The sequence below is a fragment of the Elgaria multicarinata genome, chromosome 17 (assembly GCF_023053635.1).
Source record: "Elgaria multicarinata webbii isolate HBS135686 ecotype San Diego chromosome 17, rElgMul1.1.pri, whole genome shotgun sequence".
In the NCBI taxonomy this organism is placed as follows: domain Eukaryota; kingdom Metazoa; phylum Chordata; class Lepidosauria; order Squamata; family Anguidae; genus Elgaria; species Elgaria multicarinata.
Genome location: NC_086187.1, coordinates 29,442,218 through 29,455,386, shown reverse-complemented (window position 1 = coordinate 29,455,386; position 13,169 = coordinate 29,442,218). Strand labels below are relative to the sequence as shown.

Sequence of the window (13,169 nt, the reverse complement as noted above, 5' to 3'; positions counted from 1 at the left end):
AGCCCCGTTGGATTACACCAGCTTTGCCCAGTTTTTAAAAGTTGTGTGTGAACATTCCTGGCCACACACACACACACACACACCCGCGCAAGCCAGATGCTGGGATTTGTAGTCCCAGCACGGGGTTGGGACAGCGCTCTCCTGCTGTTGCGCTTCAGTCGGCGGCATTCAGAGGTAGACTGCACCTCAGCACGGAGGCTCGACTTGGTGCAAATCGTCATCCACGGCCGGCAGAGAATTCTGGGACAAAGAGAGTGCGCCTGAGCATGCACAGAGGGCCGGCCAGCCCCTCACTTCGCCGGCGCGGAGGTCGGGGAGATACCGGCCTCGCCTTGCCGGCGCTCCGAGGCCCGGGATCTCGGGGCGGGGCGGCGAAGAGGCTGAGGAGGGGCCCCGCGGCTTCGTCCCGCCCTCCGCGACCGGGCCAAGATGGCGGCGGCGCGGCTGATAGGAGCCGCGTGGCCCCGCCCTCCCTCGGCGGCCAATGGGGCGGCGGCTTGTTGCGAGGTGGGCCTGTCGCCGCCGCCGCCGCCCCGAGAGGAATCGCCGCCCGCCCGCCCTCTCGCCCGTCCTCCCGGCCGTCCTCTCTCTCGCCCCGGGATGCTCTGAGCGAGCCAGCCGGCCTGGAGCTGGGGCAGCCGCCGCCGCCCCTTCCTCAGGTGAGCCCCTGCCGCCTCCCCGTCCTTCTCCCGGCAAGGAGACGCGCTGCGGGGCCGGCGGGAGCGGAGCCCCGGTCTCCGGCGGGGTGGGGGAGAAGGCGGGCTGTGGGCCGCGGCGGCGCCTCCTCCTCTGCGCGTCCTCCTCCGGCTGCTCGGGTTGGCCTGGCGAGCGCTTCCGACGCGCCTTCCTCGCCACCCGCGGGGCTTCCTCGCGAGTAAAGCGGCCTCGGCGCGCGCCGGGCCCAGGCCGAAGGTCCCCGCGCGGTGGTTCGCTGGCAACGGCGCCGTGGTGGGGAGGTTTACTCCGAAGGAAGCCAGCCCCGTTGCGTTCGGTGGGGTGAAGCCCAGCGCAGCCTCCTACTTGGAGTAGACCCGTTGAAACGAATGGGACTTAGGTGAGTCCTGGCTAACCTGGGGCCCGTTCACTTCAGTGGGTCTAGTTGTTACTATTCAGGGGCCTAAATTGGATTTTGCCGGCTCTCGGGTAACTGCGCGCAGGGTTGTAGCATAAGCTGCCTTTGGTTACTCCGGGTCACGAAGGGAAGGATCAGCCCTGCCAATATTTTATGGGCTGCTGCTTCTTTCTTTTTTTAACGATAAGGGTGCGATCCTATGCATGTTCAGGTTGGAAAAAATGCTGGCTGGGGAATGCTGGTGGTCGTAGGAATGCTGCTGTTGTTGTTGTTGTTGTCGAAACTTGCATAGGATTGCAGCTAATTTTCATACTAGTTAATCTTGAGAACGCGTGAGCCGGCCCTGCTGAGCCAGTTGGCTCTGGGTCCTGGTAGGATGCTGCCAAACACTGGACCCAAGGGAGGGTCTAAAGATTAACAGATCTCTTACGGAACACAAGAGGTTGCAGCTTAATAACAATGTCAGTCTTTAAGACCAGGTTGATGGCTAATCCTCCTATTGCAACAAGTGAGCTTGGGGCAGACAGCCGGGGCTGTGAGCTAAATTCAATGTTAGCCCTTCTTAGAGTAGACCGATTGAAATGAATGGGTCATGACTAACTTAATTCCCGTTTGTTGTTATGGATCCATTCTGTGTAGGACTAACATTGGATTTAACCCTGTGTCTGCACTGGGTCATTCGTGATTTCCTGTTTGGAATGCCCTGCCTGTGGGAGTGTGGCTTGTGTCGGTATTACTCTGAAAGATCCTGCCACAGTTCAAGTCCTCTTCTTTAAACGTGGGTGTTTTTGCAGACTGATGTTGTTAGCTGAAGTGACATCCTCACAATGGTTTGTTGCCTTATTGTCTGGCAGAAAAGCAAACAGACTGTGGGTTGTTTTTCCCATTTCTAGTTTGTTTCTCTTGCCCATTTTGCCAGCCTTCAGAGTGCTTTCATTTTGTGGCAGCTCTTGCTGAGTGCCTCTGTTTCAGCAGTGCAAACAAACCAGGGATAAGCCAGGTTTCTGGGCTCAGGCCTCATGACAGGCCATGGTTGAAACAAGTCAGATCTCGTAAGTCAACAACAAATCATGGCTACTATTTGTGGTTTGCACTTGGTTAACAAGCCATGGTTTGTTTGTTAGTTGGGATAGGATTGGACACAGCGACAAGCCAGATTTCAACAAATGACACTATGGGTTAGTATTATGTGTGAATCCGGCCATCATAAATCTTTACCGTTTTCATTGCAAGGAAGAAAGAAAGAAATGGGAGTGATTTCATTTGGGATAACTTCAAGCAGACAACAGGGAAGCAAAGTTTTGCAGGAATAGCGTCAAGTGTGATGGAGGGAGGGGGGCCTAACGGTAACTGTACTTGGGTGACCAAAGAGATGGGGAACGTTATGACTATGCTCAGCTCAAAATGAGTGGCAAGATGCCAAGTGTCCTCCAGCTGTCTGGAATTTTCTTGCAGAGCTTGAATTGCAAGTGGTTGGTTACTAGCAAAGTCTTATGCCTCCTCATCAGAAAGGTGGAACTTCTGTCAGCATTACCCATGCTGACATTGAACTGTCTGTCCCCGTTGCCCTTTAGAGATTGAGGTGCAGCATTACTCATGTAGAGCTGTGCTGAAGTAACTCCCCTGACCTTGGGCTCTATTGCTCACAGAGGGAATGCAGGCCCTGGTTGCAGTGAGTGCTACTTTTCTGCCTTCTGCCATGCGGCCACTTCCTCTGTTTTAAAAGAGAGAGGAAGAATTCTCTGTTAATGATGCTTTAAACCTTTCAAGAGTCCAGATCTCTAGAGCCTGCTTTGTCACAAGATACTGAACATCAAAGCAATCAATACCAAGGTCAGCATTAATTCTTAAAGGGCACAATCCTATTCTTAAGGGCGCCATTCCCTCTGCTGGCTGGGAATGCTGGGAGTTGTAGGACTTTTTTCTGTGTAAGCATACATAGGATTGCACCTTAAGTCAATTTAATGGGCCATGGCGTTTTCCAAAGAATCGCGAAAATAGGAGTTCTTACTATTGGGAAATGGGGTTGGAAACCTAAAGGAGATCTGAAACTTTTGAGCAACATCAAGGCTGAGTAAGCAGCTAGTATGCCAGGTTCTGGAGAGGTGCCTGTCCTTTAAGTGGGCCCACTCTCTTCCTCCATCGGCCTTTGGTCACCCTATAGTCTTGTGTAAATGAGGAACTGGAGGATTATAGCAGGACGGGCCTCATTTAGTGCTTCAGAGCGCTAAAAGATAAAGGGAAAGTGATGATGGCTGCACCGTTGGCCTTTAGGGCTGGGCACTTCTCTTTTGAGGAAAGGGAGCATGAGGCTGGCAGGACTGGCGCGAGAGTGGGAAGGGCGCTTCAACATGTCTGGTCACATACCTTGCACAGCCCAGGTGATAGAGGTTCCTCTGGCTGGTTCTGCTCCTTAATAGTAATGCCATTTCTCATTATTTTGTTGGGTTTATGCTGCTTTCAAGTGGATTCACTGATTTGTGTTATTCCTCTTTCATGAAGACATTAAGTTTTGATAGGGAGATGCAAATGTGATAATAGATTTGCTGTATCTGCTGGTATTCTATCCCAGTGGTTAATTGCCATCTCTTGCTTAAATAATTAAAAACCTGGGTTCTTATTTCCAGTTTGAACTTTGGACCTCGAATAAGCAGACATTCGTATGTCATTAAAAAGCCATTTGGTATCAGATGTCGGGCGTTTTCATATGGTTGGTGTGCATGCTGCTAGCAAGACAGCTTTCATAACCTCTGCAATGGCAACTAGTTTGGGAGGGCCCTCAGATGCTGGGGAGAGAGAGCTTACTAAAGCTAGGAAGGGACTCGGGCTTTAAAAATGTGTAAGAATGACACACAGCTTGGAATGAGCGGAAAAACAGAAAGAGAGAAACAGCTGGAGGTGGAAATGGATGTGAACAGCAAGGAAATGGATGCAAACAGTTTCTCATGTACAGAAGGCTTTGTTTTAAAGTGCACAGTTAATCCCTTACTGCCATGGCATGTGGTAGCACCCAACAGCAGGATGAGATTCACAAGAGGATGCAAAGATCCCGTTCTGAATGGAAATGTCAACAGGCCATTATTTGAAATGCCTGAAGATGTAAGGCTCTCGTTGGGTCAGTATTTTCCCATGGGCTGGAGATAAGGTTCCTTAATGGGTAAAAGAGCAAGGAATCGTCATGACTTTCAATCTAAGCCCATTGCAAATTGGGAAGGGAAAATCTTCCAAGGCTTTGGGTGCTTTTGTCTCTCCTCTTTAAAGTCAAAGCTTGACTTCTTCCAGGACTGTAGAGCGACCAACTCTGAGGTGTGATGAGCCCATTTGTTTAAAGATTGTTGAGATCCAGTGTACAATCAGTCTGTAAATAAATGTTCTGCAAAATGGGGACAGATTGGCAGCAGAGGTTTCTTTGGGCATCAGAAGAGGGTCTTTGCAAACACGGCTGGCATCTTGTGGCTGAGTGAGGAAAGCACCTGCTAGGACAGGAGTCATTACATCGTTCATTATTCTGAACCTGAATTCCACCTGAAGAAGTACTATGTATGATCCAAATGCTTGCAGTATTTCCAGTACCTTTTCCAGTAATGGTGGTGATTTTCCTTACTGGTTTTTGGAAACTTTGAGAATAGCAGTGATGAGAGCCAGAAGACCTGACAGTCTTGCAGAAAGAAAAGTCCCCATGGTTAAAGATAGTTTACAAACCTTCAGTTTAGATGTTATGGCAGGTTCCTATTTCTTGACTACTAATATTTAGCTAATTCCAGAGAAACTTGACCCAGCTTCTCTTTAAGCATCTTGTCTCTCTACTCTGGTTGGCAAAATATCTTTTAAAAAATTGTATTAACCAACCTGTTCTCTTAACATTCTATCTTTATCAAAAAACAAAACAAAACAAATACTATACCATACAAATAGTTCCTGAAACTTTACTCAGGCACAAACTATGCCTGTTGAACCAGAGACACCACACTGACAACAAAGGTCCGCATAGTTAAAGCAATGGTATTCCCCGTAGTAACCTATGGCTGCGAGAGCTGGACCGTAAGGAAGGCTGAGCGAAGGAAGATAGATGCTTTTGAACTGTGGTGTTGGAGGAAAATTCTGAGAGTGCCTTGGACTGCAAGAAGATCCAACCAGTCCATACTCCAGGAAATAAAGCCAGACTGCTCACTTGAGGGAATGGTATTAAAGGCAAAACTGAAGTACTTTGGCCACATAATGAGAAGACGGGATACCCTGGAGAAGAGGCTGATGCTAGGGAAAGTGGAAGGCAAAAGGAAGAGGGGCCGACCAAGGGCAAGATGGATGGAGGATATTCTGGAGGTGACAGACTTGACCTTGGGGGAGCTAGGGGTGGCGACAGCCGACAGAAAGCTCTGGTGTGGGCTGGTCCATGAAGTCACGAAGAGTCAGAAGTGCCTGAACGAATAAACAACAAAATAGTGATCTTATTTGTTTGTTTGTTTCATTTTTATACCACCCAATAGCCGAAGCTCTCTGGGCTGTTCACAAAAATTAAAACCATGAGGGACGATAATAATAATAATAATAATAAAAAACCATGAGGGACATAATAAAACAACCAACAATCTAAAAACCCAAATACAAAATACAATATAAAAAGCACAATTAGGATAAAACCACACAGCAGAAATTGATATAGGATTAAAATACAGAATTAAAACAGCAAAATTTAAATTTAAGTTAAATTAAGTGTTAAATTACTAAGAAAATTAAAAGGTGGTCTTTGGTTCTCTTAGCTATCTCATCCTGTACCCATGTTATATTATCTATGCTGCTCTTGCAAACACTTTATGGCAGGTTCATATAGCCGTTTGCCTTAAAATAAGATCACTTTCAGTGCCTTATAAACATTAAACAATGTTTTCCATCTGCTCTGTTAGAGCATCTTTGCAAAATGCAAAGCACACACTGCTTTGACCCACTTTTGTAGCAGTACTAATAATAACCTGCCTTGAGACTGCCTGCTAGAGTAATCTAAAGATCTGGTAGCTACTAAGAGGCTCTGGTCTGTGGTAATAATAAATTTTGGGGGATAGCTGGTTTGAGAACCCAAAGTGGGCTGGGTTCCACTCAGGCAGGAGTAGTGCTGGTCATTTTAGTAAAGATGTCCTGTGCCCGAGAAGGAGGTGTAAAGAACTCTCTAGTTCTTTCAGAGACTGAAAGAACTAGGCATGTTTAGCCTGGAGAAGAGAAGATTGAGGGGAGACATGATAGACTCTTCAAATACTTAAAAGGTTGTCACACAGAGGAGGGCCAGGATCTCTTCTCGATCCTCCCAGAGTGCAGGACATGGAATAACGGGCTGAAGTTACAGGAAGCCAGATTCCGGCTGGACATCAGGAAAAACTTCCTGACTGTTAGAGCAGTACGACAATGGAATCAGTTACTTAGGGAGGTTGTGGGCTCTCCCACACTAGAGGCCTTCAAGAGGCAGCTGGACAACCCTCTGTCAGGGATGCTTTAGGGTGGATTCCTGCATTGAGCAGGGGGTTGGACTCGATGGCCTTGTAGGCCCCTTCCAACTCTGCTATTCTATGATTCAGGGTGCTTTGAGGTAATCTGGCCAAGGGAGAGGGATTTTGCTACTCCTCTTGAGAACGAGGCAGGCAGCTTGTGCCTCCTTCTTCCCTGCTACCTTGAGTTGGGCTGACCTTTGTATTTCTCAGCCAAAGTTTTTAGCCAGGACTCTGGCTGCAGCAGAGGAAGAGATGAGGGGCCAGCGGAGTCCTTTCCATTGGCTTCTTGCAGCGCTCAAAAGCATGAGCCAAAATTGAGCCCAACTCCCCAGTTGGGCCGTTCCAATCTTAGGCTACATCTTTCATCCATCAGTTCCCTCTCCGTACTTTACTGGTCGAAGGGGAACGGCAGTCCTTGCACCCAAAGCTCCTCTCAAGAACAGTTGCACTGTTGATGGCTGTAGTCCGAATGAGACGTTGAGGGCAGGGCCAGCTGGTCCCTCTGGTTTGTACCTGCCATGGAACTGATCCTATGTATCTTTACATAAAAATAGTCCCATTAAGCTTGCTGGGCAATGTGTGTGGGGTTGCAGCTCAGTTGCCCAAATCTATGCCTGTTTACATGGGAGTACGTCCCAGTGGATTTAGCAAGACAGATTTACTCACTTGAAAGCGTGGATTGGATTGTAGCCTTACACTGGTAGAAGATTTTAGATTAAAATAAATCGGCAGCAGATGTTCCAGCAGTTGAATATCTCCAGGGATGTTCCTGGGACAGGATAAAGATTAGCAGCGCTGACGTCATCCTTCTTGTGCGCTTGTAGAGCGGCTGGCACCGGCGTCTTTTGAATTTCCCAAAAGTTGTGGGTGCCCTTTGAATGCAGCTGGGCTGTAGCAGGGAAAACTGCCGCGCTGGCGAGGGAACCCTGTGCTGCTCTCCCTCGGTGTTGTGAACGTGCTTTGGGTCTGCAGGGTGCTTTTCAGTGCTTCCTGCAGCAGCCAGATAATAACCCCATTATTTAGCCCCAGCAGTGCAGCACAGGAGCTTTCGCTGCATTGTGTGAAAAACGGTTTTTCGTTGAGGGAAGATCTCAGTTTACCACCTCAGGGGGACTTTGTGTGTACACATGACCCAGCTCCTTTGTACTCTGAAAATCTACTATTTTATTTCAGCAATGTTCTGGTGATCCTTGTATGCTCAGCACTAAGGAGCCTTGTATGTTTCTGAGTTTAGTTTAATGGGGAAGATACTTTGGCAACCAACTCTGGCTTGCAAGAAGCTAGCAGGAACCCAGCAGCTTGAAACTGGTTGGAGGCTTCCTCTCAGCGAGCAGGGAAGAAGGCAGGCTTGGAAGCGTCACCGGCTGAATTCGGGTTTGTAGCATCTAGAGCTGGAAGAGGCCACCGAGGCAGGGTAGAGGCTCCTATTGCTCAACGTGGCTTGCTGCTGTGCCTTTCCCTGACTACCTGACTACCTGTGCCTACCTGACCGCTTTCCCTTTCCTCTCCGTACAGGTGTGAATGACAGAGGAGGTGCCTCCGACTGCACTGACTGAGATATACCTCCGTCTCCTGTGCCATGATGACATAGACACAGTCAAACAGCTCTGTGGCGATTGGTTCCCAATAGAGTAGGTTGCCCTTTTGGCTCCTGCAGCGCCTTGGTGGGAAGGGGATGGGGGGAGGATTGGGACCTGTCTCCTTGAATTGGGTGAACTGGAAGGTGCAATGCTGGCAGCTGCCACCGAGACCCCCCTCCAACCACTCAGAGTCAGGAAGCAAGCCTTCCTGGGGGCCCACTCCGCCTGTCTGGCGCTGCTATGCTGAGGCCCCGGCTCCTGCCCAGGGATCTGTGCCTCCTCAACCCTAATCTGAGGCGTAAACCTAACCCTCATGTGCCGTCGAGGCGCACCCCTCCAGCCACTGAAAGGCCCTGCCCAGGCAACAGGCTAAGCTGTGGTTAGGGGCCACTGTCCCTTTTTCATCATGTGGTGAGGAAGCGTGGTTAAACTGTGATTACGTTGCCCTCAGGGTTAGGGAAAGGGCCATTCACTCAACACGTTAAGCCATCATGGTTCACTCGGAATTCTTCACCATCGTGGCTGAATCCATTTGTTTTGTGAAGCAATGCATTTCTAGGCATAGGAAATCCCCCCTAGAATCGTCCAGCACGGCAGAACTTTCCTCGGCCCACCACTGTGTATCTTGCCGAGTTCTCCCCTTTATTGCTGTGTTTTCCCTTCCCAGGTACCCTGACTCATGGTATCGGGATATCACCTCCAACAAGAAGTTTTTTTCCCTGGCGGCCACTTACCGAGGCACGATTGTGGGAATGATAGTCGCTGAGATCAAGAGTCGAACAAAAGTGCACAAAGAGGTAGCAGGAGAGGGCCGACTGTTAGGCTTCCAGGCGTGAGCTTTGCTTCAGGACGGAAGGGCGGCAGGATCCACGACGGGAGGCGAGAGAGGGAGGATTGCCAGCAGGGCGCAGGGAGGGGAGGGGAGGGGAGGGAGGAGGAGCTTCTTCACGGTTCTCCGTCCCCTTCTGGTTCCAACTCCTGTTCCCATTTCCCCAGCTGCCAACATCCATTTGGGTCTCCTTCATTCCTCCTTCCTTTTGCACCAGGCACATGAGAAACACGTGGATGAACTCCGCATCCTATCTGGCTTCCTCAGCTGCCAGACAGAAAGCTCCCCAGGGAAGGAGGCCAGATTTAGAGGAGGCCGCTTGCCTGAAGGAGCTGGGCGATGAGCATGATGTGAAAATTGGCTCTCGACCTTTGCCTGTTGACTAAAATGTCTCTCTGCTGGGTTTTCTTTTAGGATGGTGACATTTTAGCATCCGGGTTCCCGGTTGATACTCAGGTTGCTTACATTTTAAGCCTCGGAGTGGTGAAGGAATTCCGAAAGCATGGCATAGGTAAGGGCATCTTAAATACTTCATCTGGCCGGCAACCTGTCGAGCACGCTAAGAAACTGGCGCTGCAGCTGCATCGCAAGGACTCGTTTCTCGTTTATAGTTAGTTTGCATTTTGAAAGAAGGGGATTTGCATTTCCAGGCTCAGAATTCTGTTCGCTCTGTTCTGTCTCTGCTGTTCTCCGTAGCTTGGAGCAGGGAGTCATGCTTGGCGCGGAGGAGGCATGATCCTCTGACCCGCTCCCGGCCTCTTCAGAGCTTTGCAGTCTTTGCCAGCTTGTTTTCAAACCTATCCTCACCGCTGTGGGAGCTAGAAAGAGTCCTTTTCTCTCTTCTGAAATAAAAGCTGCGATGCTTTGCATTGGGTACTCAAGGAATCCACAAAGCCTGAACTGAATATGCCAGGAAATGCGCTACGGCATCCGTGTGCATGGCTCCACACATGATGTGGCGAAGATGGTTCACGTTCCAGTTTAGAGGCCTGAAACCCTCAGCACAGTCTTAACTTGGCTTGCAAAATGCGTGTGGGATTGTTTTTTTAAAGCAACAGAAAATGTACCCTTTAACGGACAGGCTGTTCCATCGGTCGGAGCCTACCGTCCAGGCTTCAAGGGGTAGTGAGTCTGGCGTGCCTCCACCTGAGCTGCCAGTGTCTTTCGTGGCCAGTGGCCAGGATCTTCATGGCAACCTCTTGCACTGTGTAGTTTCTGCTATGTAACCTGAAAGGGTGTGAGGATGGAAGGTCTTCTGGGCCAGCACTAGAGGGGAGGGGGAGACCGGCATTGTGGGGAGACCTTTGTTTCAGAGGACAAGCACAGATTACTCAAACTAAAACAGCAGCCTCCACTCCAGATCCAGCCAAGCCACAGCATGGAATGGGGTTGGTTGTGTGTTGCTGCTTCATTGGTTCTAAGGCTTTCTCTTCTCTGATAGGTTCTCTCTTACTTGAAAGCTTGAAAGATCACATATCGACGACTGCCCAGGACCACTGCAAAGCCATCTACCTGCATGTCCTCACCACTAACAACACTGCAATAAACTTTTATGAGAACAGGGACTTTAAACAGCACCATTACCTGCCCTATTACTATTCCATAAGAGGCGTCCTCAAAGATGGCTTCACGTACGTTCTCTACATCAACGGTGGGCATCCTCCGTGGACAATTTTATATCCTTTACTAATGATCTGGCAGGCCGTGCGGCGATGGCCCCAGCCGGTCGAGTTTGTTTGGTCTGAGAAGCCCATGTGCCCCGTTTCATGCGCAGGGGTCAAGGGTTGGTGCTTAGCTGCTGTGGGGAGGGCGAGGACTTCTCCGCCCCACCTGGAACCAGGTCAGAAGTGCTGGGACAGTCCGACCACAGCTGCAGCTACAAGCCCCCGCCTCCCCTCTCCCCGGATGGACTCCATCCTGACATCACTATTGTATCTGGGATACAGTGTAAGACGGTGTCGGTTTAAAGGAGCTAAAATGACTGCATACCTGTTTTCAGTCCCACGTGTAATTCTCAGATTTTGATGAATCTGCAGGAGAAATAAATTCTATAGTTATGGGCCACCACCAAGAAGGTCTTCCTGTCTTAGCTCTTCCTTCTTGGTGCACAAATGTGTAATAGCTGGAGGCAGTACTTTCAAAGGCTGTAACGGAATGTGATCCCAGATATGCCCGGGTCTTGAGAGATGCAAAGCCTAAATGCCAGCCCTGTTAGGGCAGGCTTCTAACGCGGGAAGCAAGTCTTCCCCAAAGCCTGAAGCTGGAGCCCCGCAGCCAAAGTGAGTCACTTGAATAAGGAGGCTGCAATTCCATGATCAACTAAGCTGCTGAAAATGCTGCTTCTTACTGGGCTTGGGGATTGCTGTGGCATTGGGTCAGCAGCACCTGCTAGAGATATTGCCAGAGTGTTTCCCACGGGCAGACGGGTGCCACATGGGCTCCCTCCCTCCCTCCCTCTTCCTGTAAAGGAATCCTGGATTCCTTCCACAGGGAAGCAACCCTCGTAGCGCCTTCTGCTGCTGCTGCTTTGGCCCCTCGGCTGCTGCAGCTGCCTCAGGGCTTCCTAGTTGTGGCTCCTTAACAGCAGTGCACCGACTACCTTCAGCACATCGGTTCGACCTTGGCCCATCTGAGCCCCTGTACGATTCCCCAGCGGATCTACCGCCAAGCCCACAGCCTCCTCTGCAGCCTCTTGCCATGGTCGGGCATCTCAGCCAAGAGCGGCATTGAATACAGCCGGACCATGTGATTCTAAGGTAGGCGGCTGATGCACTGCCGGGCCCTTGCCTGGCTCCGCAGGTGCTCCTTGGGTCTAGCATGGAGCCGGATCATGATTCTCCGGTGATGGTTCAAGTCTTAGCAAATTCCTTGATAACTGCTTATGAGCATTTGATTTTGGGGTGGGCGGGTGGGACCGTAATGAGAGTATATGTCCATTGCACTGTGTGCCCAATGCAGAGCAAACGGACACATGCTCTGTGCAGTAAATTTAAAATTGGGGAGGAAGGCGATGCAGGGCCAGTAGGGCTGGCGCAGGTCCATTTCAGCTAACTCCAGCCATCAAATGGGCTCCCGGCCTCAGGAATGCGCGCCCGCTCCCTGGAGCAAGCTCCCCGCTCTCCCTGTCCCATCAGACGCACTGTTCCCCAGGGGTCCTCTTAACTCCGCACGCTGCTTCAAATCACCCTTTCAGACCCAAGTTTCAGGGTGCCACACCCCCACACCCCGCCCCAACACCTTTGGTTAGCAGTCACTTTCTGTGGGGTTGTGGGCTTGGGCTGGGTCAGGGCAGAAGACCCATCTTGAAGCAGAGTTCCAGGCTGGATGTGGAAGATGCTTTTCCCTGGACGACTCCCAACGCTGGTTCTCTTGCAGGCCGGCCCTTCTGACGCCGCTGCAGTTGTACAGCTCCACGGTGATGACACCGGCGATGGCACCACATGCTCAGCGCCCCTCCTGACCCAGAGGCCCCTCTGTGGACTAGCCAAGATTCGGCAGAACATCTCTTCTTGCTGTGCTCACAGTTTCCCGTCTTGGCCCAGAGCCGGAGGAAGGACCTGCGGGTCGATGGCGACGGTCCTGCGCTGCGGGAGATCCGCTCTTCTTCCCCAGACCGGCCTTCCTGGAGCGGCGTTTGCTGTGCTTGGGCGAGGGCCTGCCCTGGAGAGGCCGGGCCCAGCAAGTGACATGGGGCAGAGGCACCCACAGCGACTGCTCGCTCCTTTGGGTGGTGGCTTCGGCTTCATGAGCCGCTCAGGTCTGTGTGCCTGCTGCTGAGAAGCCCAGGGTGCAGGTCGGTGCCCCCTCCTCTTCCATCCCACCCCCCACCACCCCAGTTGTGGTTTTAGACAAAGCATCTGATGTAGGTGATGCACAGGGAATGAATTTGCTGTTTCATAGCGAAATGTGTGTGTGTGTGTGTGTGTGTGTGTGTATCAGTCTCCGTATACGCTGCGTAGATCTCGTTCTGCCTCAAGTCTGAGCCAGGGCTCAAGAGCTGGGGGTGCTGTGGATGCATGGGGGGGGTGGCGGTCAGGATGGAGGACCCCGCCGGAGCTCAAGAGGCCGGGCCTGATGAGCCTCCTCGGCTTCCCCCCTCCGCTGCCATGGTGTCTTCCCTGGGGAGCCGGTGCTGCCAGCCCATCGCTTCTCTTGAGGTTGCAGAGTGCGGCTGTGCAACCACATCCCCCAGGCTGCCACCAGGGCTG

General features: G+C 51.1%; 1 protein-coding gene across 1 annotated transcript; it reads left to right on the top strand.

Annotated features, from left to right (window-relative positions):
* Positions 1–520: 520 nt before the first annotated feature.
* NAA60 (N-alpha-acetyltransferase 60, NatF catalytic subunit) lies at positions 521–12,425 on the top strand. The gene is made up of 8 exons (XM_063143204.1): positions 521–536; positions 597–654; positions 8,066–8,183; positions 8,800–8,929; positions 9,376–9,472; positions 10,403–10,637; positions 11,554–11,717; positions 12,337–12,425. The coding sequence occupies exons 3-7, from the start codon at positions 8,074–8,076 to the stop codon at positions 11,708–11,710; spliced, it is 729 nt and encodes a 242-aa protein (XP_062999274.1). The 5' UTR covers positions 521–536; positions 597–654; positions 8,066–8,073; the 3' UTR covers positions 11,711–11,717; positions 12,337–12,425.
* The last annotated feature ends 744 nt before the right edge of the window (positions 12,426–13,169 follow it).